This window comes from Anguilla anguilla, chromosome 10, assembly GCF_013347855.1.
Source record: "Anguilla anguilla isolate fAngAng1 chromosome 10, fAngAng1.pri, whole genome shotgun sequence".
NCBI lineage: Eukaryota > Metazoa > Chordata > Actinopteri > Anguilliformes > Anguillidae > Anguilla > Anguilla anguilla.
In genome coordinates this window covers 1,838,918-1,860,595 of record NC_049210.1, presented here as the reverse complement: position 1 = coordinate 1,860,595, position 21,678 = coordinate 1,838,918, and the positions used below count along the sequence as shown (strand labels likewise).

The 21,678-nt window shown below is 50.6% G+C and overlaps 1 protein-coding gene across 1 annotated transcript; it reads right to left on the bottom strand.

The window, feature by feature from the left end:
* Nucleotides 1-1,205: 1,205 nt before the first annotated feature.
* On the bottom strand, nucleotides 1,206-21,256 carry LOC118206788 (N-alpha-acetyltransferase 25, NatB auxiliary subunit-like). Its single transcript, XM_035379862.1, is given in 25 exon segments — nucleotides 1,206-3,542; nucleotides 5,998-6,144; nucleotides 6,759-6,869; nucleotides 7,106-7,203; nucleotides 8,325-8,390; nucleotides 8,528-8,651; nucleotides 9,058-9,301; nucleotides 9,515-9,640; nucleotides 11,571-11,722; nucleotides 11,892-11,991; nucleotides 12,467-12,647; nucleotides 12,928-13,017; nucleotides 13,295-13,454; nucleotides 13,456-13,509; nucleotides 13,897-14,009; nucleotides 14,237-14,409; nucleotides 14,645-14,734; nucleotides 15,257-15,368; nucleotides 15,670-15,748; nucleotides 16,023-16,130; nucleotides 16,473-16,547; nucleotides 17,215-17,333; nucleotides 17,592-17,730; nucleotides 18,387-18,472; nucleotides 21,163-21,256. Coding segments are annotated over 25 exon segments (2,928 nt in total). The 5' UTR covers nucleotides 21,221-21,256; the 3' UTR covers nucleotides 1,206-3,419.
* Between the last annotated feature and the right edge of the window lie 422 nt (nucleotides 21,257-21,678).

Below are 21,678 nucleotides of genomic sequence, written 5' to 3'. Positions count from 1 at the left end.
CAAAAATATTGTATGAACAATGCAGGAATTTTTATACATAGCCCCCCCCCAATTTTAGGGGCTCAAAAGTAATTGGACAAACTAACATAATCATAAATTAAATTGTCATTTTTAATACTTGGTTGCAAATTCTTTGCAGTCAATGACTGCCTGAAGTCTTGCTTCACAGATGAGGTGGCATGCTTTGGATGAGCAGGTTCCTTCCCTTCTCATCATTCTGGTGCAAGTTGACCTTCGTCTCATCTGTCCACAGGATGTTGTTCCAGAACTGTACAGGCTTTCTAAGATGTTTTTTTTGGCAAACTCAAATCTGGTGTAAGAAATCTCTGATGCCAATGTCTGCTGCCACACATTCCCTTGATCTTATCATTATTACAACACGGTTGGTGCAACGGTAGCATAGCGACCGGGAGCGAGAGATTGGGAACCACCCGAGTTAACAGACCTGCTAATCCAATCGCAGCAGGACGGCCGGCGCACTACGGCCTAATTGTTAGGGGTCACAAAACTGACTACATCCTTCCTAGTATGTGTATGTCAACACTCCTGATCAAAGCTTGGAAAATGAATAAGCAGCAGCCACTGGAAAGGTTCGTGGTTCAGTCGGACTCTGCTGAATCCTAAGTGTCATTCGTGCGCTTTGTCACTGCCGGTAGTGAACGTAAACTTTGTATATTTTCATCGCGTTCGAGAGACGTCCTTTTTTTCCTTACACTGGTCTTCCTGTTTTTGAGGAAGACGGCTAAAATAATAACTTCATTAACAAAAAAGTACAAAATCACTATTCGGGCACTAATAAGTACTTTTTACAAACAAAAAAAGGTACAAGTGAATTATGTATGGCTGGCTAGGGGTAAAAATGAATGTACTTACAGGGTACCACCCCAGTGACAAGTGCGTGTACCTCTGATGCCCTTTTCCATACCTTTTCTCTGAGTGTACCTGTGGCAGGTGGCACGGTGCACAGGTGAGAGGCTCACCTGTTTAACTGAGGACCCAGGAGGCAGACTGACTCAACATGCAGGTAATCAGGGCACACAATCCACTGAACACACGAACACGCCACAAAGCAACAGGGAAATAGCACAGGTGCGAAAACAAAATGCACGACGGGAATTCATCTTTTTTTTTTTTTTTTTTTTTTTTCCAAAGGGCTTTATTAAAAAAAAAAAAAACTCCTTTCAACATTCCAGTGTTTTGTTTCGTTTTTTGTTTTCCGTTTTTCTTAACAAAAAGAAAAAAGAAAAGGGTTCAGAGCTCCAGACCAGATGACAAACGCCAGCACAGATTGTCCACCGTTCTCATTATTTTCAGTGTATTTTTAATTTTTTTTCCTCACTCCGTTCCGTTTAGTCAGGTTTGTTTGTCCTTCTGACCAAAGAGCCAGCTCGGGGTGCTATCCAATCGTGGCATTTCGGGGGCACAGAGAGGCCCCTTAGAGGGGGAGAAAAAAACCAAACAAAAAAACCTCAGCGCTCAGAGAAGGAAACAGATATTGTTCATACGCACCATTGTTCACAGTTTCCAACCTCTTTTTTCCATTTCAATTAAAAAATAAACAAATCTAAATCCTATGACTAAAAAAACAAAAAGAAAACTGCATAAATTAAGGGGGTTTTGCAGAGTGCAGAGAGATACACAGCGATATGGAGAATGGAAAGAGCACAGCGTCTTTCAGAGTCCTGCAGGGTCTCGTTTGTAAACAGCAGTACCTCCGACTCTCGTGGTATGGTATGGCTTCTATGACGACACACAATTGCATTCCTAAAGTTCGTAAAATGGCATAGCTACACAAAGCCATTATTTGGTATATATTTATACACAAGAAAGAAAAAAAAGGTAAAGTTTTTCGACACTGAAAAGATGAAATGATTGGAAGTAAATTATACAACCTAACCATTCAACTCTGATACGGACCAGGCATGCTCTGATAATGGTACTCCCAAAAAAAAAAAAAAAAAAGATTATAAAAAACATGATTTAAAAATATATAATTTAGGGTAGACTAAATTAGGACTCATCTCATCTTCCTAATGCTCCTCAGCACCTTGGGGATATTGAAAAAGGGATTGGACAGACACAGGGAAACCGGTGAGGAGCTCAACCAATCACAGAGCACATTGGTAGCAACAAACAGAACAACAGCGATGGTGATTGGTGGATGCCTTCTGGCTACACTGCCCAGACATCATGAGAGACCCTGGAAGTGTAGCCAGAAAGCATCCACCAATCACTGTGGGCGATGTTCCGCTCCTTATTGTCAATGTTCCCCATGACTGGTCACAAAAAAGTGCTCCATCTCCACGCCCCCCCTGCACCCCCACCCCATCAGGATACAAGCTGAAATCTGGTGAAATAGAATCCTCCTCCCAAAGTCCATCAAAGTCAACAGAACAAATCACACAAAAAAAAAGTCCCGCCCTCACGAGCAGCGAGCTGTACGGACGTCCCGGCCAAGAAGGGCACCTCCCTCTCCGACTGCTGCAGGAGGGAGAAACAAACGAGGGGACAAACGCTCCCTCGGTTTTAACGTTCTCCCTCCCAACTGGGAAAGTACTTCCACTGTAACACGCTGACACAGGCAGCGCAGTCACCCTACGGCTGTGTCCGTTCGGCCGGCTCACGAGCGCACCTCCGCCCCCAAGACGAATTCGAAGCCGGCTCTTTCGTTCCACAGCCTCACACTGACGGGGGGGAGACCGCGGAAGTGCGAAGAACACAGCCCTGCGAAAGATGTGCAGGAGCTGTATTCACAAAGCATCCTCATCTGAGATGCTTTGTGAATACAGGGCTCGGCCGTTGGAGGTATTTAGGAGTGCCGCTGCATTAAACAAACTGAAAGAATGTCTGAGTCTACCCACAACCCACTGCAGCTTACCCACAATCCTCTGCATGGCTAATGTTAGCAGGGAGGACCAAACTGAACAGATGGGTTTTATCTACAGCTGAGTAACAGTGTCAAGGTAACCAAGGGTGACAGAGGAAATAAAAACAAAAAAAGGAGAGAAAAATACTTTTTTTCCAAGCTGTTTAGTAGTTATTTTCTCTGTAGTGAAATATGTACAATAATTTATCTGAGCAGTTATTCTAAAATTGCTTATTTACGTAGGTTCTCTATGTATGTTTTGTTTACATATTGTGTCATCTTTTTCCTCTCTAATGTACAACTCATCAAGTCTTTAACACAGCTGTGTGGGGGAAGAGCTGGGAATTATGCAAGTGTGTATGTGCCTGTGTGTATGAGAGAGACAGAAAGAGAGAGAGAAAGAGGAATTGAGAATTGGTGACAGAGGAGAGAATTGAAAAAGACACAAGGGAGATTGATGTAAAAAGACAGTGCAGGGGTTTGGGGTTCAGGGTTCAGAGTTTGGGATTCAGGGGTTTGCGATTCAGGGGTTTGCGATTTAGGGCTGGGGGCCTCAGATCTTGAGGTTGCGCAGGGTGTCCGTCCTCTTCCTCAGCAGCTCCTTCACTTCTTGCAAAGAGCGCAGGTAACTGCTCTGCACCTTCTCCATGGCCACGCCCACCATCTTCCCCTCGTCCTGCCGCAGACAGACAGACAGACAGACAGACAACGTAAAGAGCCAATCAGCTCGGCAGGGCGTAGGGTAGCGCACTATGGGATTCTCGCGGTCGGGATCACATTCTGCTGCCCAAAACAAGAGGATCAAGAGCTAGAGCTTCAGCAAACGCATAAAACAAAACCATAAGACACACCACGTCCGCCCAACCCCACAGGAGAAGAACGCAAAAACATGCATTAATTCCCCTGAACCACACCTCAGACAGGACTTAACCCCTAGCTAAGATAAGAGGCGCTTCACTAGAAACTGGTTTCTTTTTGCGTGATGTAGGTCAAGTGTATCCCTGGCAGGGCACCCAGAAATTCCTCCAGATACCAAGCACCGCGAGTACTTTCCCTTCACCGAGCACTTGACCCGGGAATGTCTACGCGGCCGTGCCCACAGTCAGCTGACTTCCTGTAAAAGCAGGACGCGGAGGAACCACACCACAGCAACGAGGAAGTCATTCAATTCCATCTCGGGACGAGGACAGGAAGTCCCAGGTGAGCACCGCTCTGCTTCTGCTATCAACAGCAAGAGGTTAAGACTGGGGAACCCAAAGGCTCAGGGGCTTAGACTGAGGGCCCAAAACTTAGCTTAGGGGCCCAAAGCTTAGACTGAGGGCCCAAAGCTAAGACTAGGGGCCCAAAGCTCAGGGGCTTAGACTAGGATGACCCTCCCTGCCTCTCCCAGCCCCCTCCTGCTCCTGCAGGGATGACGTCAACGCAGAGCTATTCTAGAGTTTGCGAACAAACAGCAGGATTTTATCCAGTATTGTCTAGTGATTGGCTACTTCCATCAGTCTCAAGGTTTAAGAATTTCAAATGAATTTACACCGATTAGTGTTGATCTTGAGGACTACAGTTACGGATCTAAAATTATGGGCAAACCAAGCAGAAGCTTTCAAGTTTGACTCCAACCTCGATCTGCGTCCGGAACTTTGCGCTGGCTAAACAGTGACCAGTCCGGTTTTCATAAAACTGTACCATCCCCCACAAACCATACGGGGGAAACAGCGAGGGACTCGCTGACCACTGTTTGAATGTGCCAGGGCCCACAGGCCACCAGGAACTTTATTTCAGTAAAAAAACACGGACAAACAATAAGTGAAACTGTGTTTTCACAGGCATGACGCGTTTTTGGACACGTGCCAAGGTAAGCCAAGCAGGTTTGGTTCAGCCACTTAAAAACGTGAGTCGCCCAAAACCGCTTCAGAAAACCAACTGCAGGAGGTTTTTAAAGCCCGACCTCTAAAAGGAACTAGTATAATAAGATTACCCCATGCTTTATGTCTTACCATGCACAGACAAAGCATTCTTACAGAGAGCATCCTATGTATGCTCCTTCACTTTCTGTGTACATTCAATGTACATTATCACAATCTTATGCACATATTCATCAGCACTCCTGCACTTTATATGTTTAATATTTAAATATTTAATACTCCTATTCTCGTTGTCCATATCCCCCATCTGTACATCTGGCTGGTACTGCTGCTAATGTTTAATATTATGTACATTTTTGATATTTTTTGATATTTTTGCCGTCTTGCTTCTACATAGTTGCTGCATGCCATGTCATAAGAATTTCTTTGCTCAGAATGACCTTGTGTTATACTGTGCACTTGACAAATAAAAACGCTTTGACTTTGACTCATGATTAGGCCCTGGTGGTGGGCCTGGCTATGAACTGACCAATCATGGCACGTCGTAGTCACCACAGGAAGGCAGGCTACACAGCAGACTGGATGAAGAACACTGTGGACGGTTCTCTACTTTTTGCCCCAAACTGTGTTTACACAGCTGGAGATTCAAAAACAGAGGAGAGACGGTATTGTGCTTTGATGCCCATCTGGGGGGGGGGGGGGGGGGTGGGGGGGATCTCATCTCATATAACAAAATCACACGCCAACAACAGGATGTGACAGAATACTCGTCACTATGGACTCCTCACTTAACCTCTTCACTGAGACTAACAGCTTCCTGTCCTGCATACTGACGCCCGTCTGTCCACGTCTGTCGTAACGTTCACACCGGCGTCGCCAGGGCCGGGAATTCTGGGTAAACCCGGCTGCTGAATAACGTGATTATGAATATCGGTGATCAGTCGCAGACAGCTGTCCCCGGTGTCAGGGGAGTTTCCCGCTCAAACCACTCATGACCTTTCAATGACCCTTTTATGGACAAATGTGAGACTTCAAAAAGGATTTATTACTACTGCAATAAGTCAGAGCTACTTTTTTTATGCGAAACTACGTTGAGTCACGCAACTTTAAAAAAATAAAAATTGTTTCTTCAAATTTACCAGAACACCATCTCCAGTTTTTTCAGTCACACTTTTGCTTTTTTTGGTCTTGGCCACTGTAATTCATCAGGGCCAGAATTATAATAGCGGATATAACAGTATGGGACTGCAGCGCCCTCTGGTGGCTCACCTGGGTGACTGCAGGCTCCTGCAGGGAGAGCGAGCTCAGTTTGAGAGCGGTGAGAGAGGCCTCCTGCTCCTTTATGTGGTCCAGAGCGCGGGACAGGACACCCGCCATGCTGCTCGCAAACTCCTGGAACCCGCTGAACACCGGCGGCTGCGGTGGGGGGTTGGGGGGGGGGGCACACGTAAGCCAGCATTTCTCACTACACATATTTAACATATTTTATCATAAGGAAACGTAACTCCAGACTACAGCCGGGATCTGAGACTTTAGCCCCAGAGCAGGTAAGAGCTCATTTTTATTTTTAATGCACCCCGGTGTTTTTACAGGAGCAGCTGGAGATAACCTCTTCGGCTGAATGCACAGGCAGAAGGACTGCACCTGCTTACACACGACAGCACGCACACACACACACACGCGCGCACGCACGCACGCACGCACGCACGCACGCACGCACACACACACACACACACACACGCGCGCACGCACGCACACACACTCTCACGTAGACACACACACACACACACACACGCACACACACTCTCACGTAGACACACACGCACGCACGCACACACACTCTCACATAGACACACGCACGCTCGCACGCACGCACGCACACACTCTCACGTAGACACACACGCATGTACGCACACGCACACACGCACGCACGCACACACACACTCTCTCTCTCACGCACACACACACGCGCACGCACACAGACACACGCACACACACACACACACACAGACACACACACGCACGCGCACCGTGGCCGTGTTAGTCTCCTTTTTCTTCTTCTTCTTCTTCTGCAGGCTGGACTTGAGCGGCCGGAGGACACTGCTGCAGTAGCTGGAGACCCACAGGACCACACACACACTCTGAGAGAGAGAGAGAGAGAGGAGGGGGGGAGAGAGAGGGGAGGGGGGGAGAGAGAGGGGGAGAGAGAGAGAGGGAAGGGGAGAGAGATGGAGAGAGGGGAAGAGAGAAAGGGGGAGAGGTAAAGGGGGGGAGGAGAGAGATGGATGTTATAGACGCCACAGCTGAGTTACATCTCTGATGTGCTATGGGGGGTAAGCTCCTTAGTGGGGGGGGGGGGGTTGGGGGGGAAGCTCACCTCGGTAAAGTAGACCAGGTTTTCTAACAGCGAGGGCTGTGCTTGGCACTGAGTATCTGCAGCCTCCAGAAGCTCCCCCTTGCACTTATTCAGCATCTCTGTTACAGCCAGAGGGGGAAAACACAATCAAACAGCCTCTAATCTCCACTACAGTAAAATACACAATCAAACAGCCTCTAATCTCCACTACAGTAAAATACACAATCAAACAGCCTCTAATCTCCACCACAGTAAAACACACAAACAGCCTCTAATCTCCACTACAGTAAAACACACAAACAGCCTCTAATCTCCACTACAGTAAAATACACAATCAAACAGCCTCTAATCTCCACCACAGTAAAACACACAAACAGCCTCTAATCTCCACTACAGTAAAACACACAAACAGCCTCTAATCTCCACTACAGTAAAACACACAATCAAACAGCCTCTAATCTCCACTACAGTAAAACACACAAACAGCCTCTAATCTCCACTACAGTAAAATACACAATCAAACAGCCTCTAATCTCCACTACAGTAAAACACACAATCAAACAGCCTCTAATCTCCGCTACAGTAAAACACACAAACAGCCTCTAATCTCCACTACAGTAAAACACACAATCAAACAGCCTCTAATCTCCACCACAGTAAAACACACAATCAGCCTCTAATCTCCACTACAGTAAAACACACAATCAAACAGCCTCTAATCTCCACTACAGTAAAATACACAATCAAACAGCCTCTAATCTCCACTACAGTAAAATACACAAACAGCCTCTAATCTCCACTACAGTAAAATACACAATCAAACAGCCTCTAATCTCCACCACAGTAAAATACACAATCAAACAGCCTCTAATCTCCACTACAGTAAAATACACAATCAAACAGCCTCTAATCTCCACCACAGTAAAATACACAATCAAACAGCCTCTAATCTCCACTACAGTAAAATACACAATCAAACAGCCTCTAATCTCCGCTACAGTAAAACACACAAACAGCCTCTAATCTCCACTACAGTAAAACACACAATCAAACAGCCTCTAATCTCCACTACAGTAAAATACACAATCAAACAGCCTCTAATCTCCACTACAGTAAAATACACAATCAAACAGCCTCTAATCTCCACTACAGTAAAATACACAAACAGCCTCTAAAATACACTAAATTCCTAGCCAGGCTGAGTCAGGCGTTCTCTGGCCGGAGTACTGCAGTCGCTCACCTTGTAACTGTTCCGTTAAAGACGTCAAACCGTCCCGGATTTGCGTCTGGACCTCGGCCGACTCTTCTGAAAGAGAGAGAGAGAGAGAGAGAGAGAGAGAGCAGAGGTGAGAACAGTGCTGGCTCAGAGAGGACATCCCCTAAAAGCTGAAAGGAAACAGGTAACCCCCACCCCCCCCAGGTAACCCCCCACCCCCGGCTCACCCAGGCCGCTGGTGTCCAGCTCCTGCAGGTGGGCGGCCAGGTGGAAGGCGGAGGCCTGGCATTGACACGCCCCACTGGAGAGGGCGGGGCCAAGACGCGAGGAGGGCGGGCCCAGGAACGGGTACTGGGGGGAGGGGGAGGGGGAGGAAGCAAGAGGGCACAGAGGTCAACTGGCTGAACTGAAATGGAATTGATTTCACTCGTCCACAAAATCACCCTGATCATTAAACCCCCCCCACCGATTAGGTGTACAGGTGAGTCTGCCCCCCCACAGGTGAGGTGTACAGGTGAGTCTGCCCCCCCACAGGTGCGGTGTACAGGTGAGTCTGCCCCCCCACAGGTGCGGTGTACAGGTGAATCTGCCCTCCCACAGGTGCGGTGTACAGGTGAGTCTGCCCCCCCACAGGTGCGGTGTACAGGTGAGTCTGCCCCCCCACAGGTGCGGTGTACAGGTGAGTCTGCCCCCCCACAGGTGCGGTGTACAGGTGAGTCTGCCCCCCCACAGGTGGGGTGTACAGGTGAGCCCGTACCTGCAGACCCCTCTCCACAAACCGGCCTGCGTCCGTTAGGGTGGTGTCCAGCTCGGCCAGCAGGGGGCGAAAGACGTCCGGTTTGGTGGTCAGCCCGTTCTCCGCCGTCTTCTCAGAGTTCCTGGGGGCGGGGTGGTGGCCCAGATTGGCCAGGGAGCTGACCAATCGCAGCGTGAGGGAGCGTAACCGTAGCCACAGAGACTCCTCCTCCAAGGACTGCAACCTCTGCTCCTCAGACAGCTGCCTAAAGAGAGAGAGAGAGAGAGAGAGAGAGAGAGAGAGAGAGAAACAAACACAAGATCACAGCAGTAATTATACAGACAGTCAGACAAACACCTCACACACCACAGAAACACCTCACACACACACACTTCACACACCACGCACACACACACACACACACCCCTTGTTTCCCAGCCCGGAGCTCAGAGATTGGGGGTACTGTAGCCGGTCGTACCGGGTTTTGGGGTCCCAGCTGGTGAGCACCGTCAGGTCCCGGTTGTCCCTCAGTTCCCCCCACGGGATGTCCTGTTCCTCGGGGCACAGGCCCAGAGACCGCACACTGTCCTGCAGGCTGGACGATCTGAGCAGGGGACACACACACAGCTCCCTGGAGCCCTTCCACACATTCGGAAAAACTGTGAACAGCTATCAGCTACAGGTGTGCACAGTGAACAGGTATCAGCTACAGGTGTGCACAGTGAACAGGTATCAGCTACAGGTGTGCACAGTGAACAGGTATCAGCTACAGGATACAGGTGTGTACAGTGAACAGGTATCACCTACAGGTGTGTACAGTGAACAGGTATCAGCTACAGGTGTGCACAGTGAACAGGTATCAGCTACAGGTGTGCACAGTGAACAGGTATCAGCTACAGGATACAGGTGTGCACAGTGAACAGGTATCAGCTACAGGTGTGCACAGTGAACAGGTATCAGCTACAGGATACAGGTGTGTACAGTGAACAGGTATCACCTACAGGTGTGTACAGTGAACAGGTATCAGCTACAGGTGTGCACAGTGAACAGGTATCAGCTACAGGTGTGTACAGTGAACAGGTATCAGCTACAGAATACAGGTGTGTACAGTGAACAGGTATCAGCTACAGGTGTGCACAGTGAACAGGTATCAGCTACAGGTGTGCACAGTGAACAGGTATCAGCTACAGGTGTGCAGTGAACAGGTATCAGCTACAGGTGTGTACAGTGAACAAGTGTAAGTTACAGGATACAGGTGTGTACAGCTACAGGTGTGCACAGTGAACAGGTATCAGCTACAGGTGTGCACAGTGAACAGGTATCAGCTACAGAATACAGGTGTGTACAGTGAACAGGTATCAGCTACAGGTGTGCACAGTGAACAGGTATCAGCTACAGGTGTGCACAGTGAACAGGTATCAGCTACAGGTGTGCAGTGAACAGGTATCAGCTACAGGTGTGTACAGTGAACAAGTGTAAGTTACAGGATACAGGTGTGTACAGCTACAGGTGTGCACAGTGAACAGGTATCAGCTACAGGTGTGTACAGTGAACAGGTATCAGCTACAGAATACAGGTGTGTACAGTGAACAGGTATCAGCTACAGGTGTGCACAGTGAACAGGTATCAGCTACAGGTGTGCACAGTGAACAGGTATCAGCTACAGGTGTGCAGTGAACAGGTATCAGCTACAGGTGTGTACAGTGAACAAGTGTAAGTTACAGGATACAGGTGTGTACAGCGACAGGCGTGTACAGGGAACAGGTGTCTGCCGCAGGTGTTCAGGTGCGTACAGTGAACAGGTGTCAGCTGCAGATGTTCAGGTGCGTACAGTGAACAGGTGTCGGCCGCAGGTGCTCAGGTGCGTACAGTGAACAGGTGTCAGCCGCAGGTGTTCAGGTGTGTACAGTGAACAGGTGTCGGCCGCAGGTGTTCAGGTGCGTACAGTGAACAGGTGTCAGCCGCAGGTGTTCAGGTGCGTACAGTGAACAGGTGTCGGCCGCAGGTGTTCAGGTGCGTACAGTGAACAGGTGTCAGCCGCAGGTGTTCAGGTGCGTACAGTGAACAGGTGTCGGCCGCAGGTGTTCAGGTGCGTACAGTGAACAGGTGTCGGCCGCAGGTGTTCAGGTGCGTACAGTGAACAGGTGTCGGCCGCAGGTGTTCAGGTGCGTACAGTGAACAGGTGTCGGCCGCAGGTGTTCAGGTGCGTACAGTGAACAGGTGTCAGCCGCAGGTGTTCAGGTGCGTACAGTGAACAGGTGTCAGCCGCAGGTGTTCAGGTGCGTACAGTGAACAGGTGTCAGCCGCAGGTGTTCAGGTGCGTACAGTGAACAGGTGCCTGCCGCAGGTGTTCAGGTGCGTACAGTGAACAGGTGTCAGCCACAGGTGTTCAGGTGCGTACAGTGAACAGGTGCCTGCCGCAGGTGTTCAGGTGCATACAGTGAACAGGTGTCGGCCGCAGGTGTTCAGGTGCGTACAGTGAACAGGTGTCGGCCGCAGGTGTTCAGGTGCGCAGGGTAAGACTCCAGACTCACATGTCGGCCTCCAGGAGCAGGTCCAGCAGCATGCTCTCGGTGCGCACCTGGGCGAAGTGCAGCGAGCGGTTCAGTCTGGTCCGGAAGCCGATGAACTCGGGGATCTTCTCAAACGCACCGTACTTGTACGCCTGGATGATGTACTCTGAGGTCTGGGACACACGAGCGGGCGCTCAGAACAGGGCGGGCCGGGGGGCGGGGCACATTCACCGGCAGCATGAAGCCAGCTTAACAACAGCCCTTTCAGAGTTCACCATCACTACTCAGAACGACTAAACACAAATTATGGAGGACGGGGAGGGGGGGGGGACGACGACTCACATCTTTCTGGTTCGAGTGGAAAAACCTGAGGGAGAAGTTACAGGACTGGGCGGCGGCGGCGAACTGGCCCAAAGACACCGCGTAGCGGGTCAGCAGGTACCTGTGGGGGGGGGGGGGGGGGGGGGGGGGGAATCACAGCCCTCAGAAATCACATGGAACACCTGGCTACATCACCAGAAACTCTGCATGAAACAGGTGGTCAGTAATCCCCTCTAGCTTTAAGGAAAAAGGAAATGTATCCTTTTACTGTAAGGCGGTTGGTTTATGCAAACGGTATGGAATGACCCTGGTGGTAGGAGGGCGGGGTAATCTTGCAGCAGAGTTTAAAGCCTTAACTCTCTAAGATGTGGCGGCACGAGTTAAGCTGGATCAACCAAGATAACAATTAGCAGCATCTGCCAGCTACGAGCTTGAGTGCAGGGTTGCCAGACAAGGGGATTTTTTTTAAAAACAATGAGGGTTTTGAAAAAATTAACTGGAGAATGATCCAGACTACAGTTGTACGGGAGCAAAGAACAAACGGGGGTTTTTAAAAGGAGAAGGTGTGCAGGAGTTTGGGGGACCGCCCCTCTCACCCGATGGTGTCGTGCTGGACGTGCTTGGCGTCCAGGCCGGAGTACAGGTCGACCACGGGTTCGAAGGCGCCCAGGCGGCAGAAGAGCAGGATGAGCAGCAGCTTGAACTGGGCGTTGGAGGGGCTGTTCACCAGGCCTTCCTCCAGGAGCCCCAAACACTGCCAGAGCACAGCCGGGTCTCCTGTACACACACACACACACGTGCATGAGCACGCACACACACACACATGCATGAGCGCACACACACACACACACAGACCAGAGAGAGGTGGGCGGGACCGAGAGACAGAGGTGGGAGGGGACTAGAGAGAGGTGGGCGGGGCCCAGGGACAGAGGTGGGCAGGACCCAGAGAGAGAGGTGGGCGGGGACCAGAGAGAGGTGGATGGGGACTAGAGAGAGGTGGGTGGGGACCAGAGAGAGGTGGGTGGGTCTCAGGGACAGAGCTGGGCGGGGCACTCACCTGTCTCCGCCCACAGGTCGATGTAGACGTGCGCAGCCATCAGGCAGTACATGTCAGAGAACTGCAGCTCCGTCTTCAGACACGCCCTTCCTGTGGGGACACACCCACGGCACGGTGAGAAGCCAAGCATCTGCGCCACGGCAACAATGTCCAACGGCAACGTCTGCGCCACGGCAACAGTGTCCAATGGCAATGTCTGCGCCACGGCAACAGTGTCCAATGGCAACGTCTGCGCCACGGCAACAGTGTCCAAGGGCAACGTCTGCACCATGGCAACGGTGTCCAATGGCAATGTCTGCGCCACGGCAACGGTGTCCAATGGCAACGGCACAAGGGGAGGGGTGTGGGGGGGGGCTCCCGCTCTTACCGAACTGCAGTCCGTGCCGGTACCGGTCCTTGAGCTCCTGGATGAGGGCCAGTTTCCCGGAAGGTTCCAGGGCGTGCTGGAGGCCCAGGGCGCGGCTCAGCTGTGCCACACACAGGTGCCTCTGCAGCGCGCGCGTGTCACCTGGGACGGCCACGCCCCCCCGGCTCCTCCCCCGGAGACAAGAGAGGCACCGTCTCCATCAGCCGGTTAATGAACTGCAGCGGGGGAGAGAGGGATGAGAGGGGAGTGAGAGAGAGGGGGAGAGAGGGGAGAGGGGGGAGTGAGAGAGAGATGAGAGGGGAGAGAGGGATGAGGGGGAGAGAGGGGAGAGAGAGGGACGAAGCAGGGGAGAGAGAGGGATGAGAGGGGAGAGAGAGGGAGGTATGAAGGAGGAAAGAGGGATGAACGAGACAGAGAGCGGAATGAAGGAGAGAGAGGGTGAGAGGGAGATAAATAGGGGAGGGGAAGAGAAAGATAAAGGAGAGGAGAAAGAAAGGCATACAGGAAGATAGAAAGAAAAGAAAAAAAAGGGAAAGAAGAGAAAGACAAAAGGAGCGCACACACATGCGCGCACGCACACACGCACACACGCACACACACACCTGCATGTGCTGCTCTGGGTTGAGCAGCTCCAGGTAGATCTTCAGGTCGGTGATGCAGCAGGGCTTCTCCCCAAACTTCACAAAATACTGGAACATCAGCTCTAGAGGATCACCTGGGGGGGGGGGGGGCAGATGGGGGGGGGGGGGGGGGTCAGTGGCTGATAAACCATAAATCTGAATTTTAAGCGTAACGGCGTAAAGTAACTAGGGTAAGTTTAAATGTAAACACAACGCAACTGCAAATTTAATCAAATGTAACTGCAGCATAAATCCAATGCAATGCGCGATGCGCAGATGTGATGTCAGCGTAATGTGAAGCTCGGGCAGAAGGGGGCGGTACCGAGCTGCTGTTCCTCGGGACAGCCCCGCCCCCGCAGCCGGCCAATCAGCTCGAGCCGCGCCAGGTACGGCCCCCGGAGCGGTCGCGACTCCTTCGCCTCCTCTGCCGACACGCGCTCCTCCACGAAGCGGATAGCGTGAGCCACCGCGTACTGCACCTCCCCCTCCACACAGCTACGAGAGGAGAGAGAGAGAGAACCACTGAGAACTGCACCTCCCCCTCCACACAGCTACGAGAGGAGAGAGAGAGAGAACCACTGAGTACTGCACCTCCCCCTCTACACAGCTACGAGAGAGAGAGAGAGAGTGAGAGAGGGAGAGAGAGAGAGAGAGAAACGGGGAGGGAGGGAGGGAGAGGTAGAGCGGGGGGGGAGAGAGGGAGGAAGAGGGAAGGAGGTAGAGAACTTACTGCTCTCCTTCGTCAGGTGGTGTCCAGCCCTGGTCCATGATGTAGAAGAGAGAGTCATAGTACGACAGGTAGAACTGCCAATCATCTGGGCTGCAGAGAAACAGGGAGCCTGTGAGTGTGAGCGTGTGTGAGCGTGTGAGTGTGTGTGTGTGTGTGTGTGTGAGTGTGAGTGTGAGTGTGAGAGTGAGTGTGAGTGAGTGTGTGAGTGTGTGTGTGTGAGTGTGTGTGTGAGTGTGACTGTGTGTGTGTGAGTGTGAGTGAGTGAGTGTGAGTGAGTGTGTGTGTGTGTGTGAGTGTGAGTGAGTGAGTGTGAGTGAGTGTGTGTGTGTGTGTGTGTGTGAGTGTGTGTGTGAGTGAGTGAGTTTGTGTGTGTGTGAGTGTGTGTGTGTGTGTGAGTGTGAGTGTGTGAGTGTGTGTGTGTGTGTGTGTGAGTGTGTGTGTGAGTGTGACTGTGTGTGTGTGAGTGTGAGTGAGTGAGTGTGAGTGAGTGTGTGTGTGTGTGTGTGTGAGTGTGAGTGTGTGAGTGTGTGAGTGTGTGAGTGTGTGTGTGTGTGAGTGAGTTTGTGTGTGTGTGAGTGTGAGTGTGAGTGTGTGAGTGTGTGTGTTTCTCACTTCTTCAGCAGTAGTCTGAGAGACAGGGCGTTACACTCTGGCCAGCGCTCCAGCCGTCTGTACAGCATCAGAGACTTACTCTCCCGGCCCTGCAGCTCACTGGTCAACATCTCTGTGGGGGGGGGGGGGGGGGAGAGCACACACACACACACACACACAGAAACAGGGTCACCTCCTGCACCAGTAATAGTCCTTACAATGCTGATGGTCCTCAGTATGAGTCATCAGCAGAGCTCAAACATCACAGGGTTTTTTAAGCTCTTCACACACCCAAAAATGCCTGTGATCACGGACACACATCTAGGGAAAAAAACTGTAACTGTAAGACTGAAGAAAAGCACTTCTGCACGCGACGAACTTGCGAGCTCGTGCGCTAACTCATGATGCTAAAACACGTCGGCGTTCACTCTTACCCCCGAGCTGGCCTCTCACCAACTCCAGCGCCTCCACGTACTTCCCCAAACGCTCCAGGATCATGAAGTACAGCTGCACCTGCGTGAGCAGGTGTGGAGGACAGGTTAGCATGTGTGAGGGAGAGGTTGGCGTGTGTGGAGGAGAGGTCAGCGTGTGTGTGGAGAAGAGTTAGTGTGTGTCCTACCCTCTTCTCCATACAAAAGAAACGTGAGGGGTGAAGTTGTGTCTGCAACATCTCAGAAAAAGTCATACTAGCCCGGAGGCCAGAATGCACCTGTTTCAGCAAACCGACCCCCACCCAGGTTTCGCCCAGTGAATTGGGACGTTGAGATTCCGGGACGAAGACCCTCACCTCCGCCTCTGCCTCCATCTTGTCCTCCTTCACCATCTTCTCCACCATCCTCTCGGCCAGGGGCAGGAACATGGTCTGAGAGAGCTTCTCATCCTGAGCGGATATGGCCTACGCGCGCACAGGCACATCAGTGCTAATTAATGCTAATCGATTTAGCCTACGCGCGCACAGACACATCAGTGCTAATTAATGCTAATCGATTTAGCCTACGCACGCACAGACACATCAGTGCTAATTAATGCTAATCGATTTAGCCTACGCGCGCACAGGCGCATCAATGCTGATTAATGCTAATCGATTTAGCCTACGTGCGCACAGGCACATCAGTGCTAATTAATGCTAATCGCTTTAGCGCACACTCGTGCTAACCGCTCTGCCAGTACCGTTATAAGCCGTCGTGCCACTAAACACTATCATGCCATCCGTGAACCGTGTCGCAGTCAAACTCACCTGCATCACTAGGCTCATGACCGACCAGAAGTAATACGGATTCTTGGGTACGATCTTATAAAGTGCCATTCCGACCTGTCGACATGGCAACACAAAAACAAAAACACATTTTAGGAGTCACCCAACAAAAACGTACATGAAATATCAGTATGGCTAGCACTGGCCATGTCCACGAACTCTTCATTTAGCACAAATGGTTCCGTTTCACCGACCAGGCGTCCCACGATTACGGCAAATAGGACCCTTCGGATTTGGCCTGCTTGTCTACAGTGTCATCGTATAAAAAGTGAGTGGTAATGCTTTGCACTACAGCTCGTTAGAGAGAGAAGGCAGTGGGTGATGTGTGTTAAGTGGCAGGGACAGAGTTGGGCGGGGGCTCAGAGAAGGCGGTGGGTGATGTGTGTTAAGTGGCAGGGGCAGAGTCGGGCAGGGGCTCATTGAAGGCGGTGGGTGATGTGTGTTAAGTGGCAGGGGCAGAGTCGGGCAGGGGCTCAGAGAAGGCGGTGGGTGATGTGTGTTAAGTGGCAGGGGCAGAGTCGGGCAGGGGCTCATTGAAGGCGGTGGGTGATGTGTGTTAAGTGGCAGGGGCAGAGTCGGGCAGGGGCTCAGAGAAGGCGGTGGGTGATGTGTGTTAAGTGGCAGGGGCAGAGTCGGGCAGGGGCTCATTGAAGGCGGTGGGTGATGTGTGTTAAGTGGTGATGTGTGTTAAGTGGCGGGGACAGAGTCGGGCGGGGGCTCAGACCTGCTGCATCTTCTTGTACTCGCCGACGCGGGCGTAGGCCATGAACAGGTGAGAGTGGTACTCCTCGCTGCTGGGCACTTTACGCACTGCGGACTCGTACAGCTTGGTGACCAGCTCGGCTGCAGGGGAGAGGACAGGCTGAGGAACGGGTGTGAACTCACCTGGCATGCCTGAGCAGGGACACACCCCACACACCTGAGCCCTGACACGCCCCACACACCTGAGCCCTGACACACCCCCAAACCTGAGTCCTGATATGACCCCACACCTGAGTCCTGACATGCTCCACACCTGACAGGGACTGAACACTTTGGACAGGATTGCAACTGAACACTGTGGACAGGACAGGGACTGAACACAGCAGGACTGTGACTCACGCCTGTGCATCTCCCGATACAGGATGGTGAGGGCCTGCAAGGAGTTGTCATCCGTGGGTTCGAGTGTTGCCACTTCCTGTGCCAGGGAGAAGGCCTCTTCCTGTTTGCCCGTGCGCTGCAGGCCAATGGCCTTCAGGACCTGATGACCAACAAGGGAGCATGCTCAGTTCCCAAAAGCACAATCAGACAGAGCATGCTCAGAGTTACCCAGAGCACAACCACAGACAGAGCATGCTCAGTTCCCAAAAGCACATCCACAGACAGAGCATGCTCAGTTCCCCAAAGCACATCCACAGACAGAGCATGCTCAGTTCCCCAAAGCACATCCACAGACAGAGCATGCTCAGTTCCCCAAAGCACATCCACAGACAGAGCATGCTCAGTTCCCCAAAGCACATCCACAGACAGAGCATGCTCAGAGTTACCCAAAGCACAACCACAGACAGAGCACACAGTGTTTCTCATGGCACAATCACAGACGCCAGGCACAAAGCATCGTTTTTTCCTGCACTGCACAAACTGACTCTCGCAGAGCAGAAGCAAACAGCCAATGAGAGCATCTCAGTGGAATCCCGGGGCTTTGTGCACTTTGGGGCTCACTGGGGTAATGAGCGGAAACAAGACCTTGTGGAACACCTGACGTGTGTGCGGAATACTTTGGATATAACTCGCCCATTTCTCTTGTGGTTATCGTCTACGCTGAGACCAAGCAGCTTTGCAACGTAGCAGAAATTCAGTCAAACAGACAGAGCGTTGTCTGAGCTAATCCAATGTGATCAAGAACAGCGAACCCACCTTAGCGCAGTGCAGGTCCTTGTGCTTCTTCAGCAGTTTATCGGCCTGTTGGACCGCCATCTTGTTATTGCCATTGTCCAAGTAATCTGTGGAGGAATGCATGTTAGCATGTCAGCTACAACGCCGTGTTGCTGAAGGTTAGCATGTCGGCTACAATACTGCACTGCTGCAGGTTAGCATGTCAGCTACAACGCTGTGTTGCTGAAGGTTAGCATGTCAGCTACAATACTGCACTGCTGCAGGTTAGCATGTCAGCTACAACGCTGTGTTGCTGAAGGTTAGCATGTCAGCTACGATACTGCACTGCTGCAGGTTAGCATGTCAGCTACAATACTGCGCTGCTGCAGGTTAGCATGTCAGCTACAACGCTGCGCTGCCCTGTGTTATCATGTCAGCTACGATACTGCACTGCTGCGTGTTAGCATGTCAGCTACAACGCTGCGCTGTTGCATGTTAGGATGTCAGCTATGATGCTGCGACACAGCATGTTAGCATGCTAGCTCCAATACCTAACTGTGTGAAAGAACACCTCAAAAAACAAAGCCAAATCAAAAATAAAGGGCCAATATTCATAAAGCAAGAGGAAATGGTCTGGATTCATAAAGCATCAGAGCAGAAGCACTGATCCAGGACCTGTTTTTCCCTTTAACTCATAATGAACATGGCTGGGCTATGACAGCTGTAAACTGGTCACGTGGTCTTTAAATCCTATGACAGGTTAAGTTCAGGCATGTCGACCTGTTTTTAGAAACCTCGCTGGTCCGACCCCCTTGTCCCCGAGCGCGGAGGAATCCCAGCCAGACGCACCGACAGCGTCGTCCTCTCCGGCAGCTGGACTACAAAATTAACCGCGCCAGACGGCTGACTATTCGATCACCGTCACGACAGCATCTTTTCTGTACCAGCCGGAAATAACCGAGTGCCTGGGCTCGCAAATCACCGCGCTCTTGTCAATCTCACACCACCTGTGTTGCTTCGCTCTTGTCGTCCGAAGGCCGTCAGACTGAACGAACGAGACGCCGAACGACGTACAACAACTGACAACACAAAAACACACCTGCCAAGTGCCAGCCGCACCGTTTTGCATATAAATAAATCGTCGTTGGCTACAATAAACCGTCCTCTGTCGGGTTCAAAAACCCCAGTGAGCGAGCTTTGTACCACGTTAAACCAGCTTCACGTTGCACTGGCGGTATGGCTTTTGCAGTTCAAACTCTGGCAGTTTTATGATGGGTGGACAAAGCCATTTTACTGAAAGAATGCTCTCGCGTAGATCCACATGCACCTGCGAGATGAAAAGCAGTGGCTTAACCCGGTCTGCCCCTCTCGCATTCTTCAAATACAAGCCGAATGAAAGCCGATATTCTCAATGCAGTTTAATGCCCTATATTACGAGTGGGTGGTGACACTGTTTCAAAATATGTCATCACAAACACCTCAGATGTGGTTCTCAAAGGATATATCAGCTCGGAGACAGATCAAGTGCATTCGCTTAAAGTGGACAGAAGTGACGTGGACAACACGTGTCACAGCGAAACGGCCAAAACATGCACACTTACAATTCGTGGAAGATGTATATAACATGACTACAAACCGCGTCAGCGAAAAAGCTGAATAACGATGCAAAGAAAACGGTGTCATCGAAGTTAGCAATATGAACGCATATAGCTCATATTAAGTGCAACTAAAAACTAACCACGCTGCCATGTGACGATAGAGAGACGTCTGGATAAACTGGGGAGATGAACATGGAACATAAATAACGAGATCACACTGATGAGCAAATCTTATTCTCATAATGAGAGCAAATGTTTAACTAATCTTCCGGTCATTAGAGCACTGTTACTGGGCGTAACGTCACGGAGCTGTGATTGTAGCCAACGCGTTAGATGACGCCTGCAATCAGGCACTGTTTTATGAATGATCGGAACGAGAGCGGTGCCATGCTGCAACAAAAGCCAAGCCATAATCCTGACATCACATAGCTAAAATCTCACTTGTTCTGACAGCGACAGTTGCTGGGGAGACTGTCAAGATAATGACAGCTACTTTGTCCACTAGCTTATCTTAGCACTAGCTAAATAATAGATCTGTTTATTTATCCAATTCAAATTCAAATTCAAATCCAAAACGATTGGCATGGATCCGAATATAGAGATTAAAACTCTTATTGTCCTTAGCTAATTCAGTTGTTCGCGGGCTAGCCAACAAGCCAGCTACATTTATTTCAAGGACTTATAGGAGCATTAGCGGACGGCGGTCACTATCTCGGATGACAACCAGGATAGGGTCCTGTTCCCCAAAATAGCCCAGTCTCTGTCACCCGTGGAAGGGATGCAATCACTTAAATCACCAAATTAGCTAAACCGCTGAATAACTAACGTTAGCTTGTTAGCTGGCTAAGATTACATCCAAACCAAGCTCATTGACTTGACATCAGGCACATGACTGCTCGCCAGCTAATTCTACTAACATCATCCAGCGGGATGTTGCAAACAAACAGGATGCACTACAGGGCACTCTGAATGACAAACAACCAGTGAACTCTTCGCCCATCGACATCGGCAAACCGAGTGAAGCTGCACTGTCATTCGGCTCTGCCATCTAACCCGAGTCCGAGGCTGAAGCGTAGGCCCTCGTATTCCACCGCCACTTAACGCAGAGTGGAAAGAGGCTCCCCGGTAAAAGCTACGCCGTAACCGCCAGCCACCTCGCTTACCGCAAACCCCACCCGTCTAAACAGACGTTCAATTTTCTGCCGGCTAAGAATATTTACCGTAGATAGGTCTTAGCCGTCTGTCGTTGGGATCTTGCACATGGCCCCTCGCCGCCATGTTGGATAAATACGGATTGCCTTCTGAGCACGCGCCGACGGGAGACGCCGGTAAGAATTAAAGAGCCCGCGAGGGCAGCTCATTTAAACACGTTTTCAACGTGTAAAAATGGTAAGTTACTTACGCATATAAAGCTCTGTCTAGAAGTCATTCATTCAAACTGCCAAAATCTAGGCCTGCTATTAAAAGTATTGATATCAAAATTACGCCAAGTTATAATAAACAATATTGGCTATCTTACCTCGCACAAATTAACAAGCTGTATTCCAAAGCAATGCCATCTGAAGACAATGTGGTCATTCAAACTTCGTGTCACATACAAGTGTCAAATAACAAAATAACGTCTTTGACGTACAGTATCTATGCCTCCCTCCTGGAGATTGTTGTTGATCTCTGGATGTAAATATAATCAAATTAAAGCTGACAGTCTGCACTTTAACCTCATTTTGATTATTTCC